We start from the raw sequence: 22,062 nt of genomic DNA on the forward strand, positions 1-22,062 counted from the left end.
TGAGAGAAAAGAGGAACAGGTGCACAAAACAGTGAGGAGTTCAGGATTTTTAAGAAAAATAATTATTTGGCTCCGCGTCCTTGAAATCAGCATTAATAACAGGGGATTCGAGCATCACGACCTCTGCCTTTGAAAGCTGCTCAATCCACAAAGCACCAGACCTCCTCAGCTCCTCCTACAGGTGCTGCGCCCACAGGAAAATCAGTTAAGGCTCGGCCACCATGCGCTCCAACGAGCCTGGCTCCCGGTGTCTTGGTATGCACCAGGCTTCTTGAATACTTGTTCACAAGTGGTCCCTTGAATCCTGGGAACACTTGTGTACGCCCTCCACCATGTTAAGCTTGTGATTCATTGATACTGAGGAGCTGGGCACTCAAGTAGTAGTAGTGCTACCTTTCCTCTTCAAAAACAGCCAATGGAGATGGTTCAACATCTGAACGTGACGCCTCCTGCATGCCTCCCAGATAAGGTGCCGGTCCTAGATCAGGAGTGGGGGGAACTCTCGGCCTCAAGGGCCGGTGTGCTGCAGGTTTTAGATATAACCCCAGGTGAGAACACCTCAATCAAATGATTAATTCATTACCAGGCCTCTGGAGGGCTTCAAGACATGTTGAGGAGGTCATTTAGCCATTTAAATCAGCTGTGTTGGATCAAGGACACATCTAAAACCTGCAGAACACCGGCCCTTGAGGCCTGGAGTTCCCCCACCCCTGTCCTAAATGGAGGAGACCCAGGGTATGCCGACGGTATGCCTCGGAAGATTATGTCTTGGCTTCAGTGTCCCAGAAGAGCATCAGCTTAGACCGGTTAGCAAAATAGCAGGAAACTGATGGATGGATAGAAATACTTCTTTTATGTCTATCCATGAACATCAAGAACCCCACAGAACAGACTTTCTCTGATATATAAATAATAAGAGTTACTCAAACTTTATCATGGCCAAAGTTCCAATAATGAGGTCAGTGAATGTATAAACAATCCCTGCAAATCAGGTACGTTCTTATATATATATCAGATATTAAGCCATCATCGTGTTGCCTAGCAACCACCTACCAATGAGCTAAATGGGCTCATTTTTAACATTTATGCACCTGCAACACTCGTTCACTGCTATACCTTCCTTGGATCCAGTGTTCCTCACTTCACCTGTCAGTGGTCGTAATGTTATTCCTGATGCTGGTTCAGCATTTCGAAGTCATTGTCACAGTTAACTGCCAAACGTCCCTGCTTTCAGGAAAACTAACCTCAGCTAACATAAAATATTTAAAGCAACCAAACATAACCTTTGCAGTAACCCCAAAAGTGCCACATCAGGAGGCAAGTGACAACTACAAGTGATCTCCGAAGGCCTAAAAAAGACAAACATAAACCGTACTGTTTTTAGGCCAAGTGAAAGTAGAAAAGAAAAAGGAGGTGACACAGAAAACTGAGGATCTGACTAAAACCTTTGCTTAAAAGACAAATTAATTAAGCGCTTCCTAAAGACAGATTTGTCAACTGAAGTACGCACTTCAAACAGGGAACAGGGAAACAAAGGGGAAGATGACGCCGACATTAGCATAAGGAAACTAAGCACAAATATAACCATATGTTACAATTTACAGTAAGACAGTTTTCATGCAACCGAACTTCAATGTGAGTATTTTTTTTGCCTCTTTATCATTCAACCTAAATCCATCCCTGGCCTTACTCAGTCAAGGGCACAGAGCGGGCTAGCAGGCAGAATACTGGGTCAGTAATTACCTTTTTACAGGTTGTCATCTGGCTTACATACGGCCTGATCTGCTAGATTTATTGTGGTGATTGCAGCCTGATTCAGGTAACTAAGCAGCCAAAACAGTTGGGATTGAGGGCGTCCACTGTTGGAGTGAGGTTTTACAAAAGACTGTACAATAGTCAAGATATGGAAGCAGAATGGGTGAGAGAGTGGGTCCCATGCCTGGGAAGAGGGATGTGGAGTCAGATTGGGATGATCCCCATTCATGGGGATTACAGAAACCCCGACAAATGGGTGCAAAATCTCTGGTATGGAGACAAATGCTTGCCAGCATAGAAAGTAAACCCAAGAATTGCACCTGATAAAAAAAAAAAGAGCTGCCATTGGTTCGGTAACATTAGACGATGTGCAAATATCCATCTGTTTTCTTCTGCTTATCCAATTGAGGGTCGTGGGGGGCGGGGCTTATTATAGCTCCCATAGGGTGAGAGGTGGTATGACCTGGACTGGTTGCTTTCCTGTCGCAGAGTCAACAAAGACAGACAGACAATCACTTGCACCCAGATAGACACCTATGAGAATTTAAAATCACCAGTTAACCTAACCCCACTATCTGCATGTCTTTGGATTACGGGAGAAAGCCAGAGTACTCGGAGAGAACCCACCCAAACATGGAGAGAACATGAAAACTTGCACAGACTCCAGACAAACTCCTGGACGAATCCATGGTGGATTCGAACCCAGGATTTTCTTGTTGTGTAGGTCAGACGCCATGCTGCCCAGATTGTAAATAAACAGGAAAAATGAGCTTCCTGTAAAGAATGGCTGAGCTCACAGTTAGGATAAGGAGCTCAGAGATTCAGAGGGATACAGATGAGCTGGTTCAAAAATCTCCTGGACGCTCAACTGGAAGGAGGCCCTGAGAACTGGAAGTGCTGCTGGGCAGAAGGACGACTGGAATATCTGCTTAGTGTGCTGCCACTGTGACTTCACATAAACCAAAGATAATCAATGGATGAATGCATGAATGGATGGCTGATTTGCTGGGTTGAACGTACCCTAGGACTAGATTTTTTAGGCAGTGGTCACAGCCCTAATCTATTTGTGTTTTAGATTATTACTGAGTTTGAGAAGACTGGAGCATCTGGCACAACAGATTAGCACCACCGTGCTTCACATCGCAACAGTCAGGTATACAAACTTAGGTTCTGATGGACAGGTTTGTTAGACAGCTTGCATTCGTCGCCAGAAAGACAGGTAAGAAAATATTGGATGAAACGGTTGTGTTTGTTGTTTTAAATACTTAATGCGCTGTGTCCTCCTGCCCTTCTCTACCTCATGCTCTCTGTTAAATTTAAAATTTTACAATAAAACTCTTACTTTTGCTGTGGTTGTTTCTCTTCTTATACCAAGCATGAACAAAGATGGACACAAATAAAAAAAGACTGTTCCTCTCTCATGACCAGCATCTGTCTTTTGACATCAGGGTGGACATTTTGGTGAGCTGAGATGTGAGTGGTGTCCCTCGGGCGCCTGCAGCTCGATCAGGAGGAAGAGGAATGGTAGGAGCTCCGGGGGAGCAGAGCTAACCTTTGCCTGCAGAAAGCAAGCACCCTGCATCAAAACAACAGCCTGCTGCAGGAGGAGGTAAAAGCTTCTATATTTTCTCTTTGCAGACCTCCTTCTGACTATTATCCATTCTTTTTGCTGTATATGGTTGGGAGCAACTTGAGAAAACCATCAACCTTGAATTACTCCAGTGATGGCGGGTCTTGTCAAGTGACTTTACGCTAAAGAAGAAGGGAACGCCTGCTTACCGAAAGCAAACCAAACTGTGTAAACATCTAAACAAATGTGGTATTTTTAGTTACCTTATCCCCTCCTCACCGTTTCTCCTGCCTGCTGTCAGTCTCCCCCTCTCCTTCTCTCCTTCTCTCACTCAATATTTCACATCCTGTCTAAATCTCTCCTTCTGTCCCTCACGGAGAGTCCAGACAGCTCAGGGAGAGGGGGAGCGCTTCCTCAGCCACATGCCTCCTCTGACCTAAGCAGCTGTCTCTTCTTTACACTCTGCCTTTCTTTTTTCCCACTTCATCTTTCTCTACCCCTTTTCCCTCAGCAGCGCTACATTTCAAAGTTATTTTTGGAGTAAAAACTGTGAGAGATTTGTACCGATCAGTGTGTCTTTGCTGTCGAATGTGAGGCTGAGTGTGGCAGATGTTGGCAAAAGGAACATTCGTTTATCCCGGACGTTACGAGCTTGAAAACATTGTCTTGTTTTTCTTGATTTACCAGGGGGGGTTGACAAATATCCGTAAGATTACAAGAGATCTATTCAGCTCATTTCCAGCGATATATTTTTATTTTTGGACCCGACAAGCTGTTTTCACTCATATCCTTTTAAGCCAACTGTCTCCTGATTGGCTGCCCCTCACAAACAGAAGAACAGCAGGTGGGGTGGGGCTTCTGAGATCCAATAAACTGTGCAAAGCTAAGTGTTTGTAGCAGTCTGAAGCCCGAGCTTTTGCCTCACATGGACTACTTGCACACACGCAGACCTCAGTGGAAGCTTTGGTCGTGTTTAATTTGAATATGAGCCATAACAGAAGTATGTATATGACAGATAAATAAGCTCAGCAGAGCCAGTTAAATATACAGAACCTGTCCAGTAGTGGATTTTTGTTCAGTTTCCGAAACCAAATATCAGAAAGAGAAAATGATTGCATGCACAATTTACCATGAAAATGCTGCTTAACTCCACTGTCTGCTGAGCTGTGATGCTATTCTGCAGCACAAACTATGTGACAGCAGCATTTCTAATCAAATTACCCCACATTCTTTTTCTGCACAATGCTGCTCACTGGAAGCTGTTGTCTTCGCTCTTCTGTCTAAAGCCTGTAATGAAAGTGGAACAAGGGTTCCCTCCTCGTGAAATCAGCTGCAAAATCAACTAAATGAATTAATTTAGTTGATTTTAAGCGATCTGGGGGCTGCAAATGTTCTGCCCGAACAATAATGCCTGCTTGGCCTGACATGAGTGTGATGGGTGTCATGGAGTATAAGTTTAAGTTGTACTTTGCTGTTTATCTCAGCTGATACACTCTTGCAAAAGAGGGTTATTTTTAACATCAAGAGTCGCTGTTTCCTGCTTAAATAAAGGTGAAAATTTTAATTAATCTTAATTAATGTTGCTTTATATTTAACAAAATAAGAAATGAAACTGACCCACACCTGGCTAATAGCAAAAAGCAGATGTGCTTCTCTGTTATTCTTGATTGACCTTCCAAATCCCCCTTAAAATCACAGTCAAATCATAAATCATGTGATCATGTGGTCGTAAGTTAAGTTTTCATAAGCTTATATTTTCTGTCATATGTTTTTTTTAAATTACCAGAATATAAGATTATATTGTATTTAGCAGGTTTCAGGTAAATATCTGTTGCACAGGTATACAGTGGCTTGCAAAAGTATTCGGCCACCTTGAACTTTTCCACATTTTGTCACATTACAGCCACAAACATGAATCTATTTTATTGGAATTCCAGGTGAAAGACCAACACAAAGTGGTGCACACGTGAGAAGTGGAATGAAAATCATACATGATTCCAAACATTTTTTACAAATAAATAACTGCAAAGTGGGGTGTGTGTAATTATTCAGCCCCCTGAGTCAATACTTTATTGAACCACCTTTTGCTGCAATTCCAGCTGCCAGTCTTTTAGGGTCTGTCTCTACCAGCTTCGCACATCTACAGACTGAAATCTTTGCCCATTCTTCTTTGCAAAACAGCTCCAGCTCAGTCAGATTAGATGCACAGCGTTTGTGAACAGCAGTTTTCAGATCTTGCCACAGATTCTCGACTGGATTTAGATCTGGACTTTGACTGGGCCGTTCTAACACATGGATATGTTTTGTTTTAAACCGTTCCATTGTTGCCCTGGCTTTATGTTTAGGGTTGTTGATGCTGGAAGGGGAACCTCCGCCCCAGTCTCAAGTCTTTTGCAGACTCCAAGAGGTTTTCTTCCAAGAGTGCTCTGTATTTGGCTCCATCCATCCTCCCATCAACTCTGACCAGCTTCCCTGTCCCTGCTGAAGAGAAGCCCCCCCAGAGCATGATGCTGCCACCACCATATCTGACAGTGGGGATGGTGTGTTCAGAGTGATGTGCAGTGTTAGTTTTCCGCCACACATAGCGTTTTGCATTGAGGACAAAAAGTTCCATTTTGGTCTCATCTGACCAGAGCAGCTTCTTCCACATATTTGCTGTGTCCCCCACATGGCTTGTGGCAAACTGCAAACGGGACTTCTTATGGTTTTCTTTCTTATGGTTTTCTGTTAACAATGGCTTTCTTCTTGCCACTCTTCCATAAAGGCCAACATAGTTGTCCTATGGACAGATTCCCCCACCTGAGCTGTAGATCTTTGCAGAGACCGGCAGCTGGAATTGCAGCAAAAGCTGGTTCTACAAAGTATTGACTCAGGGGGCTGAATAATTACACACACCCCACTTTGCAGTTATTTATTTGTAAAAAATGTTTGGAATCATGTATGATTTTCATTCCACTTCTCACGTGTGCACCACTTTGTGTTGGTCTTTCACGTGGAATTCCAATAAAATAGATTCATGTTTGTAGCTGTAATGTGACAAAATGTGGAAAAGTTCAAGGGGGCCGAATACTTTTGCAAGCCACTGTATCTTGTCAATAACATAAGCTAAGGTCAACTGTTTGCAATCTTGCTATATGTACAGCAGGTATGTTAGTAACTGCGATTCTTGCCATCTTGGCTGACTGCTCGCACTCACACTTGCTAAACTGTATTCCTTCCTTTTTCTCTTCACATTGATGCTGTTGGTTAATCTCCTTCAGTTTATCTGTATTCAATAAGAATAAATGTGCAGACTGCTTTTGTTTCTACTCGTCCTGCTCGGGCGCAGCACCTACATATGTCTGTTTACAGACTAGAAAAAGACAGCTGCATTATTTTCCTTGCAGCTGATCTATTAGCAATGAAAAGTAAAAATAGTGCAGCGCTAAGCACCGAACACAAGGGTCTCAAACTACTGACTGCAAGCAAATTTCTAAGGCTTCCCACAGGCTTTTGTTGGAGCAGGGCTGCAGAGATGGAGCCATTAAAATAAGATTAGTTCACATTAAAAAGAGACGACCGACAATATTTTATGTGTTTGTTCTTGCAAACAAAGTCCAAAACCAGTCAGTATGTCTCAAAGTCAGCTGCTGATTTCTGCCACAACTTTGGACCCAATCTGTCACCAACTGAGAGAAACCTGAAATTCTTTGCATCTGACACATCGAAATGCTAAATAAGAAAGCAAACAACATCAGTGTGTCAGTGACACTGGCGTGGTTAAATTCTCAACATGCAACTCCACCAGATGTGCTGCATCAGAGCTGAAGCACAGCACGGCTGCATTCATTTTAATCACAGTGAAACCATGTGGCCTGTCACTTACAGTGTGCATCACTTGGAAACCTTCCTTAAAACAGCAGTAGGCTGCATTTTTAATAAGAGAGACAGCGTGATGTTGATACAGAGATATGATAAAAGTCTTTAAAAAGTAATATGTACTATATAAATTGCAAAATAATACAAAAAAAAAAAAGACAAATGTGTGCACCATAGCGTTTCTTTCCACTGTGTGTTTGAGACAGCAGGATGGTGCATGAGTCAAAATAAACAGCAGCAGATTTAGTGAGTTTTAGTCTGACGACAGCAGCACAGATTATCAGAAAATGTATCATTTAAAGTTTTACTTTAACCTTTATTATGAGCTAACTGTTGTTTCCACAACTGGACAATTCTTTCTGCCTCTGAGTATAAATTCCTCTGAAAATAAAGACTCGATGATGCAACAAAGAGAAGCAAATTCACCAAAAGCTTTTTTCCCCTCCTGTTTGCTATAAGTAACTTTATCCAGGTAGTTAAAACAGCAAACAGTGTCCTGTTGCCAGGAGATAAAAAGAAAGCAAAGACATAAGATGATAGAAACTGAATGAAGAGCGCTCTGGGACCAGCGTCAGTGCCAGAGCAATGGACTGGACTGGAAACCACCTTTGACAGAGATTTCAACTTACTTTGCGATTTGCTTAAAAAAATAAAATAAAATAAAAAATGCAGACACCTTTACAGCCTACACAAATTAAACATGAATAACTGCAACATGAACCCTTATGTGTCATGAATCGCCGTGCGGCAGGCAGGAGTAGGACCCAAAATGCAGGACTCACAGGCACGAGGGAATGAACTCAAAACTCAGCTTTATTCGCTGGCAGAACAAATATACAAACTAAACTAAACTGGGAAACCACAAACTAAGAATTCACAGAGAGACACAGGGAGATCCACACACGGCATGAGGGACGACGTCACACTGAACAGAGGGAGACGCAGACAGAAATACACAGAGGGTTAACGAGGGAAGTGGGAACACACGGGGAACACAGGTGACACTGATAATCATAACGAGACAGGGCGGGGTGAACTGAACACTGACGGGAGAGGTGAAACAGGAAGTACAGGAGGAGAGAGAGCACGAGTAGAACACCAACGTAACAGGCAGGGGAGACATGGAATAAAATACAAACATACAAGGAAACTAAGAACACTGGGCCAACATGGCCCAGGACCATGACAGTATGCATATAACCCTATATCTAAAATTGCCCAACTCTGGAGGACTAAACATTAAATGTTTTTGCACAGACAGAAGAGGGAGGCTGCACATGCATAGCTCTGCACACAAGGGAGACAAAGACACTCCAGGGACTCGTCACTTCCAGCCTAAAGAAAATAACTTCTGTATTCATATATAATGATTTAGCCTATTTATCTATCTATAAACAATGTAGTTGTTCTTTTAGAGTAATGCAACATGAATGGAACAAAGCCTGTGAGCTGATTCAGGCAGATAACTCGAGCTTTTCCTCGTATTACACACAGAGCAAAGACCAAAGTGTGCCGAACACACCCTCCAACATTTGTCGGTCTCTCTCTCTGACATGTCATCCATAGACCATATAAAAGATGGATGTAGCCACCGTGACGCCATCAGCTGGTTTGTGTAGTCCTGTGTGGAAGCTTCAGGCTTTTCCCTGAAACCGCAGATGATGAGCTACCGTTTCATGCTTACCGCTTGGATAACTCTCCAGCTAATTGGGTTTCTGACACTAATTGTGATCAAAATTTACAAAATAAACTTAATGTTTTATTCAGTATAATCAGAAACGGGCAATTTAGCCCATGAAATCCATCTATAATGATAGACTTTTATAAACCTGCGAATCCTTTTGCAGCCTGAGCAGTCGCCCCCTGCTGGTCATTAGAAATAATGCAGGTTTGAGATACTTTCAGACCTGAAAGCTGCATCTATTTTTCATACTGTCCATCACTCAGAGTAGATATTTACTCATCCTTCTCCATCAGCTATGTGTGCCATATTTGCAGGAAGTGATGAGGTTGGAGATGCCAGATTCTAACTGTATCCTGCTGCCATAATGAATCCTCTGAGTCCGACTGAAATCTAATAAACATGCAGGGAGTATGTGGAAAATAAGAGGGCAAGCGTTAGGGGTTGCTCATCCTTGAAGGGTGTGTAGTTAAAAATAGAAGAGGACAACCTGCTCCAAAGTTACACAGGTTTGAAATTCTTGACAGCTTTTACAAAATCACATGTGTTGCAATTTCAAAACTGCTGTTTTCTCCCCGTGCACCCTGTCCAGACGTGTAGTCGCACATGCAAACAGCAGCATCTGTCCTCAGAAAGGACTTGTTTGTCTTCGCCAGGCTGGCTCAGCCGCCGAGCGCCGGCACTACGGCGCTCCTGTGCAGATTTCAGACACATTTATCCATGAGCCAGACCGACAGCGGGGACATGTGAGAAAGATTTCTTCTCCCTCATTTACAAAAACAAATAAACCATCCATCTTTCCTCCCCGCAATCGATGCTTCCATGCAATCGATAACATCAGTGTACCTAATTACTGTTTGAAGAGCGTGGCTCGCTGCATGATTGAGCTCTACAACATTTTCATTTCAGCAGAATTTGTAAGCCACTGTATCTGCGGGCTGGTAACCTACTTCAGTGCATCATTAGCTCCCACTTCAAGCTTTGCGCCCTGAGCAGTGTTGAGAAGAGAGAGAGACTTAGAGGGAGTGCAAACCTATGTATCTCTGAGCCTCACAATAAAGGAAGAAAGCTTCCTCTGAAGCACAAGCTTGGGCCAGTAGCCAGAGCTTCAAAATCTGCAGGGAGCTACAGTAGCTACAGAGCCGCTATGCTTCCATGCAGGCTAGTATAGAGGGAACATGGAGTTCTCACTGTGGCACTCAGAGCACAAGTCTTAATCATTTCTTTTTGTGTTAATGGGCCAAATACAAACCACTTATCAGTCACGAGCACAAGTAGTCCAAATACTGCAGAACTGCAAAAACAACAACAAAGGCAAAAGATTCAACAGAGATGAGTCTTCTTCTTCTTTCAGCTGTTCCCTTAAGGCGACTCTGCAGCGGATCATCTGTCTCCATCTCACCCTATTCCTAGCATCCTCCTCCGTCACATCAGTCCTCCTTCACTGTTTTCCTCCTTTGTCCAATACATCCACTATAGCTCTCTGCACACATCCAAACCACCTTAGCCTTGCCTCAGCATGAGTTGTGATATATATAATCTCATATACTCGTGTTTAATCTTGTCTCCCCTGATCAAAACGAGTAAATTAATTAGGTGTAAATGTGAACAAATTATACCAATACGAAGGAGCCAAAATATATAGTTCAATTTTTAGGTAAAGCAATGATTTGTTATTTGCTGTTGGTCATTAATGAGACTACAGGCAATAGCTGGTTAGCTTAGCATCAACCCTGTTGGCTTTAACAGAAAGAAACAGGTGTTTTCCAGGAGGATCCCTTCACAGGGAAAATGTTTTGCTCTCCTATTTTAGCCTATTTCACAGCTCAAAACACAAGAAACTCCGGCCTGTTGGTGTGTTTCCTCAAAAATGTTTACTGCAAGTCATTTTGCAACATTTTAGCTCAACTGAAGTCCGATTGATTTGACCGTTCCCAAACATCACCTTCGTTCTTCTTTCTGACCGTTCGTTGGTAAAGCATCTTTTTGATTTGACAACTGTTCTTTTCAGGTTTTATTTCGGTTTTAACAAAAACATTTCTGATATTTCCTTTAAAATATGTATGCATAATTCAGAATGAATTCATCAATCAATGATTAAAAAAATCAGAAATCATCCCTTTAATTACCATGTTCACAGAGGAGACAGGCTATTAAACAAAATGCTGCTCATTTATCCTAAAAAGTTCTGTTTTGGTATCTGTTAAAAAAAGGTCTATATATGAACTTTACCTAATTACACACTGGCTGCTGTGTTGTTTTGGAGAGCAGTGGTTTCTCGTTGCAGCCCTGCCATGCGCTCCATAGCTGCTGCTGATGGTGGACTCTCCACTGGACTCGCAAACAAGTACATCAGACTTTTACTGGCCTACAAAAATGTAACTGCTAGGTTCATCTTTAAATATGTAGCACAATTTATTAGTAAATTTAAATGGAGCTATGAACAGCCAACTTTATGATGTTTATTGGTATTTTAAGGGGGAAGCACTTATTATAGGTGTCAGCCAGTTTGCTTCACGGTGACTTGATTGGCGGAAAAAACCATCATTGACCCGAATGAAGCCTGAAGCTGGCCAATCAGTTTGTTCAACAATAAATTGACTTCCATTTACATTGAAGCCTTTCTTTGGAAGCTGCGCCGAGCTCCTTTGTGACCTTCGCGGACTCTGACCTTGCTCTTGTGAAAACCTTTGTTGGTCGACCCTTTCCGTGGAATTCCCTTCAATTGTACAGTCAGTCTAACTGTTGCCTGGTGAACTCTAAACTCTCTTTTTCCTCACCAATCGACTTGACTCACACCATTATTCCCATCCTCAAACAACACCGGATCGTTATCTCACTGATCAGAAACACCTCATTCTACTTTCACTTTAAATTTACTGTTAATCCTGCAGTTTGTCATTTTCCCCCCACAGAGAACGATATCAGTTAATTTAGGGAAAAGTATAATATGTTTTATTTTTATGTTTTATTATTTATGCAAAAGAATAAATATATATGATATATTTAATGTATATGAAATATATATGATATGTTACATATAATATAATAATATTATACAGAATGTCCAAGTTTTTCCTGCAACTACATGTGATAAAAAATTTATTCGTAACACTGCTGACTAAATTGACCGGCCTCTGTGCTCGAGCTGCGAGCACCCTGTCAAGCTGTCACATGCCCGCTGACTGAGAGCACAGCGCGGGCAACTCGGCGAGGAAATATCCTCTGGACTACATTTAGATAGTTTATGGGCTCATTACGAATCCCAGAACAAGACCACAATGATTGAGACAAATGAGCACCAGCTCTGCAATAGAAGCGTGTGCTGAAGCTGAATGCATTCATCCACCGTGTCACATGTTGGATCTAATAACGTGTGCGCATCAACATATTACCAGAGATCGTATCGACCAAACATTTAACTCAGCCTTTTACTCTATCAGATTGCACAGACATACGGCCTGCAAACCAATACATGAATTACTGCTGCTCTGCTTAAGGCCTCAACCAATCAAAACAATAATAATAATAAAAAAATACAGTAAATGCTAAAAAAAAACCCAACCTAACGATGTGATATTTGCCTGAAGCCTTTTAACATTCAAAAGGATTGGCTCATGTTTCCATTATACTTTTAAATGCTGTAAAAGCACTGAAATCAACCAAAGTAAGCAGCTTATTTAATGCAGGAATAGATATTTATATGTTCATTAAAACCTTGCATTACATTTGTCTGGGAGCTTTACTCGTGCCACTGATAGTCACTGCAGTTTGGGAACACCACCCCCTGATTTTATACCTGGTTAATGCCTTTGTTTCACGTAATCTCCTTCTTTATCTCGCCTCTTTCTGTGTCATTATTACTGTTGAAATGCAATAAAAATAAAATATCTTGACATAAAAAGGCTTTCGGGGAGTTATTGGTGTGCTGGAAAGTGTAAGGGCGGGCAGTGGAGCTGAGGCTTCGCACACTCACTTCAGGAGATTGCTCTATTCTGCTCCTCTATTGTGGTGGTAATGAGGAAACATATCATAGGGTTTAATCAAATGAGAGAAAGCGAGGGAGGGTCGAGAGGAGTAATTGAGAGAGAGAGGGAGAATCTGCGACAGTTACTGGGGAAGGCAGAGCCACAAAACAAGACAAAGAAAGAAAATAGAGGAAGAAATGAGTTAATTGACGATGAAAGAGGGAGTGTAGTCTACCTGAGGGAGAGAGGTGGAAAGAGGTGTCAGGGGGATGCAAAGCCTCACTCATTATTTTCCAGTCCACCAGGCAGCTGATTTCTGTTTCAGCCACAGGGCTAAAGTGGCTCAGTGCCACGTCAGTGTTTCTGCCCCTCGGAGTAAAGCTGCGACATATGGCACCATTTTAAAGAGTCACACTGTACTGCTCTTTATGAAGGCTCTCTTTTTGCTTATATTTCCCAACATATCTAAAATGTGTATGCCACTGCCTAAAAGTAATTAAAGGTACAAAATTCAGCTCTTTGTGCTAAAAAAAGAATATTGATCTCTGTGAGGTGACAGTATTTCTTATTGGAAAGCTGTTTAAATGATGATAAAGAGACACAATGTGACAAATGACAAAATATCTGTGCAAAGGTTGCTTTAAGTTGTAGTTTAAGATCCAACAGCTGTGGTAGCTAGCAGCTAGGGACTTCCATATTCACTGCACAAAGTACTGTGGAATCAGGATGAGATTTGCATATAATATGCACAAAGTATATTAATGACTATAGGATTCCTTCTTGCTGAATTTCAGAACTCAGTAACATCTAAAAGTTTTAAACATATTTATGCAATTTGTAATTTATCACCTACATTTTTTGGCACTCTGCATCTTTAGCCGTGTTAGTTTTCTACAGCTGACCATTTTTTGACAAGAAATGGTTAAAGGTCTGGCCCCTGTACATTTTTGCTCTCAGCTTTTTCCTTCTTATCCCTGTGAGTTTTCATGGTGCAGATGCCTATAAACTTGTGGTTGGGGTACTTCAGCATGCAGCTAGCCCTACAGAAAAGAAGTGAGAGTAAAATTAGACATGAGATTAAAATTAAGGCAGCGTGGATTACAATGACTTACCAAGTTCTACTTTTGATACCAGCTTTATATTGACTTGAGGTTGAAATTTAGCCACAGTAGCTTGCACAAAATCTGCTTAAATATTCCTGAATTCTATTGGCTAAATCCACAAAGAGCAGCAAATCTCTGGTCACAACCTATACACACAGAATACTATATATACTGCAGCTCACTATACAAATGATTGTGACTTATTTCTAAGTAATTTTTCCTCCGCACTGCACTGCTACATCCCATCTACTGGCTTCCCCACCTGCCAAATTCCACTTTAACCTTCAGATGAGAGGGTGGAGTGATAAGTTATCAGCAAAAGTAAGCAAGCCTGGTTAGAAAGGTGCATCCATAAATTGACCCGGTGCAACACACAGTAACAGATTTTTTGCTATTAAATGCTAAGAAACAAAACTAACAAACAATTTTATGGAAAAACCAGTTAAACCTGAAGATACAGCAAGGAAAGGTGGGCTCAAAAGGAGAAAAAGATGCCAGGAAAATAAAAAACTGTGGAAAAATAGAAACAAGCTCTGACCCTAGAACACCAAATGGAATACAGCACGTGTGCATGCTGAAAATTAAACTGAATGAGGGGTATCTCCAGCTGTGTTCTAATGTATTTACAGCAAATACAAACACGAGCACCAGGCACAAATGGGGAAATGGGAAAATAAGAAAATAAACGGAGGAAATGAGGAACACAGAGATGGTGGTGGGGAGGGAGAGGGAAGGTCATTTTGTACCAGGAAATGATGGTGCGATAACAGAGAAAAAGGGAGGACAGGAAAAAACAAGAAAGGAATGAGAGGCTACCGGGAACAGATACAGTAACTGTTTGTGAGCAAAACCTGAACGAGTTACAGTGTTTATTTAGTAAGAGATGCACTGACTAAAAAAAATCGGTGGCACCAAAATTAAGACCTCCAATGGTGTTTCTTATTTTACGTGATACACAGTGTACTGTGGTGAATGCTCTTATTAAACATGGCTACATTTTTAATTCATGAGGTCAGCCTATGCACCAGTAGTCCCTGTGAGCCAAAAGCACAGACTTCAGACGGCTCTAATAACTCTGTTTCAGACTGGCTTTTCTAATCTTGGATTTGTATGATGTCATTGAGAGGGGTAACCCCCATAATGGTCATCTACGGCTCACCCACCTGATGTTCAAATAAACAATTTAAGAGCAGTGGCCAACCAGAGGAACGTTTGGTCAGTGGGACGAGGAAAAGGAGCAAAGATGTCCCAGTGTAAGAAAAAGAAGGATTAGGTTGAAGTGTGAATTATGCAAAGCTGCTAGATTCAAAATACTGTGGAGGAAGCTGATTGGCTGAATATTATTGATTATTTTTGAGGACAGAAAGCGATTACACCTCCTCCTGTTGAGCTTTTTGTACATTTTATACATATATTTTATCATCATCATGGGAAGTCGCCAGCAGGCTAGGCCTCTTGCAGCATAACTAAGGGAGGATTCGGGGTCACCTGATCCAGCCCTAACTATAAGCTTTATCAAAAAGGAAAGTTTGAAGCCTAATCCTAAAAGTAGAGATAGTGTCTGTGCTGAATCCAAACTGGGAGCCACAGAAGAGGGGCCTGAAAGCTGAAGGCTCTGCCTCCCATTCTACTGTTAAATACCACAAGTAAGCCTGTGGTCTGAGAGTGAAGTGCTCTAATGGAGTCATATGGTGCTATAGATCATTAAGATAAAATGGGGCCTGATTTTTCAAGACCTTGTATGTGAGGAGCAGGATTATAAATTCACTTCTGGATTTAACAGGGAGCCAATGAAGGGAAGCCAGTATAGGAGAAATCTGCTCTCTCTTTCTAGTCCCTGTCAGGACTTTTCTGCAGCATTTTAACTGAAGGCTTTTCAGGGAGTTTTTAGGACATCCTGATAATAATCAATTACAGTAGTCCAGCCTGGAAGTAATAAATGCACATACTTTTCCAACATCACACTGAGACAGGACCTTTAGAGATATTGTGCAAGTGCAAGAAAGCAGTCCTACATGTTTGTTTAATATGTGGATTTAGGGACATAGAATAACTCCAAGATTCCCCACAGTGTTACCTTAGGCCAAAGTAATGCCATCCAGATAAATATTTGTTTAGACTCCATATTTCTAAGTTTTTAAGGCCGAGTACAATAACCTCAGTTATATCTCAATTTAGAAGCAGGAAATTAGACGTCATCCAGGTTTTAAGTCTTTATAAAGTTATTACTAGTTGATTTATATCATCTGGCTTCACTCTCAGATAAAGTTGGGTGTCATCTGCATAGCAGTGGAAATGTATGCTTTGCCTTCTAATGATACTATTTAAGGGAAGCATGTATAATGTAAAAAGTAAAGTCTCTTGAGGGAATGGGGTTTGGTGCAAAAAGAAATATAAGCTAAAAGAGCAGCTTTGAATTTTAGTTCTAGATTTCATTAACTTCAGCAGATATAAATGCTTGGTCTGATCAAGGCAAACTACTGAATTAGTTTGCAATACACTTTGCAAAGAAGAAGCACGGTGAAATATCTCTTAACCCTAACCTGCATCTTTTTATGGTTACAGAGAATGATAGTTGTTGAGTTGGAATTTGAAATGGTAAAATTATAGGTAACAATGACATAAACCAGAAGAGAACAAATGCAGAGATGACCGGTCAGGAGAGGGGAGGCAAGAAAACAGAGCAGAACAGGATGGAGGTGAAAGCGAGCAGATAAAGGTGGCAGTGAGACTCAGTCTAGAGGCAGAGATTAAACTGCACGGGAGCTAAACGGAGCTGAGATAAGGAGCAGGGCAGTGAGCGGGCAGGCAGAACATTTAGAGAGTCAGAGGATGGGAGGCAGAGGCTTCAGGGTAAAAAAAAAGTCTCATTGAGAGAGAAAGAGAATAAAAGAAGCTGTGGAAAGTGGAATGCATGATTAAAAAGACAGTTCCTGGATTTCCACAAGCATAAATAAAAGAGATAATGCATGACTGGTTTTGTTGCAGTCACAAGCCCTCAGCGTGGATACTATCTGCCCTTAATAACAGGCTCGGCTTTTCATTTCAGGGTTCCCGCCAGTTCAGCAGAAGGACTTGCTCCCTCATACATTATTAATACTGCAATGCAACTTGTTGACTCGCACTAAGGGGCCCCGTGGCATGCTGATGGACCGCTCTGCAGACAAAACTATATCAACAGCATCATCATTATGAGCACCATTGGACAAGCAACCAGCTCTGATTGGATTATTTCCCCTTGTCATGTGGCCTGCAGGCCTCTGTCTGACAGGCCGAGCTCAACTTGGTTAAGCTAACAGGCTAATCTAATGCTGCTGTAGTCACACACACACAGATGCCTCGAGGTCGGCTGTGTGTCACTCTCTTCGTCTCCAGACCACGAAACAATTAGTTGTCAAGCCCCAAGGTTCCAAGCCGGAGCATACCGGGAAGTGGCGGGCCTGGGGTTGCCTTCTGATTGGATGCCCCTGGAGATGAGGTGAATGCCAGCTGGCAACAAGCGCGAGCCAGACAGCCAGGCTCAGTCGCGCAGTATTTGAGGGACAATACAGCGCTGGCAGAGGCAGCCCGCTCACTTTCATGTGGGATGTGTGTTTGCGTATGACAGCATGTGCGTTTGTGCTATTTCAGACTGGCTTACTTTGAGCAGTTCTTTGGGAAAATCCTGGCCATCGTTCAGTCCTTCCAGGTTGCCAATGAATTGTGTGCATGACATCCTCTTGCCAATGTTCTGGAAAAAACAATAGACATTTAATATTTATTATTTCATGCTAACACACATTCCTTACCTCTTTATTTCACACAAAGTGCCTTCAACTTAATTAATGTCAATTTTTATTGTAAGTGTCCCTCTGACTATGAAAAGTTATGGAGAAGCTGTCAATGCAAAAAGCATTAAATCACTGGTCAGGTGTCAAAATTATTAACGCTGCTGAGTTAGTGTTTGATGAGATAGCTTCTCATTTAAATGGTTACTTTTTAGATACTTTTCAGGCAAAGTCTCTCTGACAGTTCAGTGAATAGACCGTATTTATAGTCTTGGCCAGAGTCTTACATCCGCTCATTCTCGGGTTTAAATAATTTCTTTTGTTTCTTTCGCTCAGGGTGAAATGGTTGTACATTATACATGTTTAATGAGTTTAAAAAAACAAGATGCACAAGTATAAACTTATTTTGTAATTTCTCTAACCCATACAGGCTCAAATATATACATACATCCCCACTAATATTTAGTTAGATGTCCCCTAATTTTTTGGCCACATGCTCGTGGTAGCCACCAATGAGCCTCAGGCATAATACTGGCTGGATATGTGTCCACTCTTCTTGGCAGACATGGTAGAGTTTGTTTAATTTGGTTGGTTGGTCAGGGTGTCACACAAAACTAGCTTTTAATCATAATCCACAGGTTTTCACTACGTTCAAGGTCCACAATCTTTGTCTTGTCTGATGATAAAGCTTTTCTCCAGAAGGCATCTGGCTTGTCCATGTGGGAAGATGTAAATTCCAGTCACTTGAAGGTGTTGAAGTTTTACATCACTTCACAGTCCATGGGGATGTAAAACTGGCTTTACTGTGGACAGTGATTAAGCCTTGGTGGTTACTGAACTCAGCAAAGTGGTGACGCGTCCTAATAACCTGTACTTAGAAACAATAATGTGAATTGATGCTCTTGGAATCTGCAGACATTTGGGAACATCTCCCAGAGACCTTCCCAACTCTGTGGTTCTCCTTATTAGTTCTCTGGACTTTCCCATTCTTTTGAGTGTTGGTTGATCCAGTGAGTGCTCTCAAACAAATCCTTTTTATTCCAGTAAAAAGAAACTACCAGTTGTAGTCAATCATGATCACTAATGAGAAGTTAACAGGCCTCGGGCTTGCCAGGTTAAAAGACATTTATAGAACCGTCATCATCATTTATTCAAAGATTTAAGTGAGTGTGTACTTCTGACTCTATGTTGATTTGGAAAAATCCAAAATAAATTAAAACTTGTGCACCCGACCTGCCAATCAAAACCAAATCCAATTATAATCACTATTAGAGGGTATTTATAGAAAAGAACCGCCAATATTAACAGGTAGAGTCGCAAAAAAGTTAACAGTTAAATTTGTTAAAATATGTAGAGACTTTCCTGATGTGCTCTTCCATGGAAGAGCCGCTCCCTGATCCTGTCACCTCGCAGCCACTTTAATTAATCATTCATCCACTGAGCTGCACTATCACACAGAAGAGCCACCAATGGCCCAGATTTCCAAAGGAAGGCTCTGATTATAAAAGCAGCAGATTAATGATGGAGAAAGGAGCTCAGCAGGCAGACCTGCAGACCCAGATGAGATGGTGATCAAACCGAGTCTTATACTAAAAAAAAACAAACTCCGCACAGCTAATCCAAAGGGCCTCTGAGGAGAACGCAGCTCTTAAACAGCTCTCTTTCTTTGTTTATCATGTGAGCACCTACACACTTGCTGCACACTTCCAGCTTCACTGAAACACACTCGAGCATTATACCTACCTGACCATGCAGATCAGTGTTAAGCAGCATCAGGGCACAGGTGAGAGTGTGAACTGCATCTAAAACGTGGAAACACTGCGTTAGCTTTCTCTGCAAAATGACTCATCTGCGATTATGAAACTAGTTTTACTGGGAACTTGCATAAATACAAGTGCATCCTTCTAATGTGGTTTTAAGGCGAACAATACTGCTTTCATATATGCTGTTAATTTTTACTAGCCTGCCACTGCAGTCATTACACAAAACAAACACCACAGGTACTACAGTTAGTCCTGTTTATGTAGTAATCATTAACTGAATAAATGCATATTAATTTACCAGCTGCTGTGAGAAATGAAATGATCTTACTTGGTTATTACACCTGCTAAATTACCTTAAAAGGACCCATTATGCTATTGATCTACTGATTTCTTCTCACTTATTTATGCTGCGACTATTTAAATCTATAGGAAGCAAAAACAAACAACAACCCATAGACACATATATACATAAATAAATTTATACCAGCATTCACCTTCTGATGGTATCACTTTTGGGTTGCAGTCCAAGTAACGCCTGGAAAAGTGTGACAGCACCCTCTCCCTCTCCTGCGTCTCCCCCATCAGCGCAAACTGCCTGAGGAAAGTCCTGCAGCACAAACACAAAGTCAGCAGATGGTTGCTAAACACCAAAATGGTTACAGATGACCTGTTTTAAACTGTTTTACCATTAAAGTGCAGTAAAATAACAGATGTAGTGTTACATTACTATTAAATTTATTAGGCTCTTTTTTTTTTTTTTTTTAAACACGATAGTTGTACTTCTAGCTTTAGTGTTTCCATGAAAAAAACAACATTGCAGGGAAAAACAAAGTCATTTAAAGCTTCATCATTGTTTTCAGCAACTGAAGGTACTAATTCAAGCATGAAGTAAAATAAGATTAAATATAATTGGATTTTTTATATTTTAAGTATTTTCTTTTAAACCGTAGTCATCTCATGTATTTTTGGAGTCTAATTTTAGACTTTTGTTGTCCTTTATTAGAAGTGTTGAAATTAAATAATCAAATTCTTTTTTCTTTTGTTTTTAAATCGGACGCTTTATGTTCCTGAAATTCATCATTTTCATGTTCCACCACATCACCAAAATATATTAACACATGAAAATGCTGGAATGACTGAGTCACATGCTTCTGAAGTAGATTTTGTCCTTTTGAACATTTTAATTCATTTTCTCTGATTGAAAATGATTGGTGAGTTTATTTTCTCTTACTTCATGTTTCTGAATGATTATTACGTACTTCCTGTTTTAATTTGATAGTGTGTGTCTGCTGTGCCTTTACTGTAGTTTTACTTCCTGTTTGTCATTTGATGACCTTCGCCTGTGCCACAGTTTTTCCCAGCTGTGTTCACTTACCAGATTACCCTGTGTGTGTGTGTGTGTGTGTGTGTGTATCATAGAGTTGTCTTCATTTAGTTGTAATGTCTGTTAACCTGTGCTGGTATCGTGTCTGTTGGATTTGGTTCAAGTTTTGCCTGCAGACTCTTCAGTGAACTTTGGATAATCTATAATCAAAGGCTTTTTCTTACGCAGCCTGTCTTTGTGTTTGTATCCTGAAAGCCAAACATACAATGACGCCACACTCTCACTCAAGAAACAGAAAAATGTTCTTTAATTACATTTTTGAAATCTTAGTGTAAAATCCTCTTACATTTACTTAAATACAAAGTACAAAGTCATGTGACAATTTAAAAACTGACTTAAAATAATCCTAATGTCTTTTTTAAGTTTAAAAAATACCATACATACTTTCATATGTTCATAATATTTCCAAGAGATTTAACACCAGGATGTTCTTGCTTTTAATGTTTCAATTAAGATGTTAGTCCCTGAGCCTGGAAATTATGTTTTATTGCAGGTCTGACATATTTAATATGCTTTTGTTTGTCTTGAATCAAACATTGCCTTAATATTTCAGGCAATCCAGATAGGTTAAATGAATGAGTCATTTCTGGCACATAAATTGTTATTATTGTGCCGTGTTGGGAGCAGCTAGTTATCTCCCATCATGCCTTGGGGATATGTGTGGCTGTTTAAGATGTTTATTGTTTATGGTTACATGACTCTAACTGTTCTTGTTGATGCTGCAGAATAAATTCAGCGACAGTTATTGTTGATGGAAAGAATGTAGTACCATGAGTGAGCTCAGGCGACCCTCTGAAGCACAGTGTAGTATAGCTTCAGTAAGTTCAATAAAGAGCTCCCCCTATCTGTTTGGAGTAGAACAACAGGCTCAATCTCTGTGTGGCTTCTCTGTTGTTAAGACTTCTCAGTTTGCCACATTTCTTATGCCAATTATTATTATGCAGATTAATTAAAGCAACACTATGTAAAACATTGAACTTCCTTAAAACAGGGGTGTTGAAAGATTAGAAGCTTAAATGTTAAAGAGTTAAAGTCCCAGCTTTTGTATATGTAATGTACAAGGAGTTTGTACAGAGAGTAATCTGTTTGACTTTTTTCTTGAATGGAACATTTTTACACAGTAAAAATGTTACACTGATTTTAAATCCTGTAGATTATTACTTTTTCTTGAGCAAAGTTCATAAAGAAAAAAAACCAACAAAAAACCTCACAG

General features: G+C 40.8%; 1 protein-coding gene across 2 annotated transcripts in view; it reads right to left on the reverse strand.

Moving 5' to 3' along the window:
* Nucleotides 1-22,062, reverse strand: part of LOC146703632 (uncharacterized) — a 102,693-nt gene that overhangs the window by 32,242 nt on the left and 48,389 nt on the right. For both annotated transcript variants that reach the window (XM_085466922.1, XM_085466921.1), the window contains exons 8-10: nt 19,960-20,072; nt 19,446-19,504; nt 17,576-17,665 (exon numbers count right to left, since the gene is read on the reverse strand). In XM_085466922.1, the coding sequence (XP_085323048.1) occupies nt 17,576-17,665; nt 19,446-19,504; nt 19,960-20,072 (262 nt within the window). The remainder of the gene's footprint in view (nt 1-17,575; nt 17,666-19,445; nt 19,505-19,959; nt 20,073-22,062) is intronic.

Source organism: Copadichromis virginalis, linkage group LG8, assembly GCF_057382275.1.
Source record: "Copadichromis virginalis isolate Kocher_CV1m ecotype Utaka linkage group LG8, C_Virginalis_male_GT1.1, whole genome shotgun sequence".
NCBI classification, from domain to species: Eukaryota; Metazoa; Chordata; class Actinopteri; order Cichliformes; family Cichlidae; genus Copadichromis; species Copadichromis virginalis.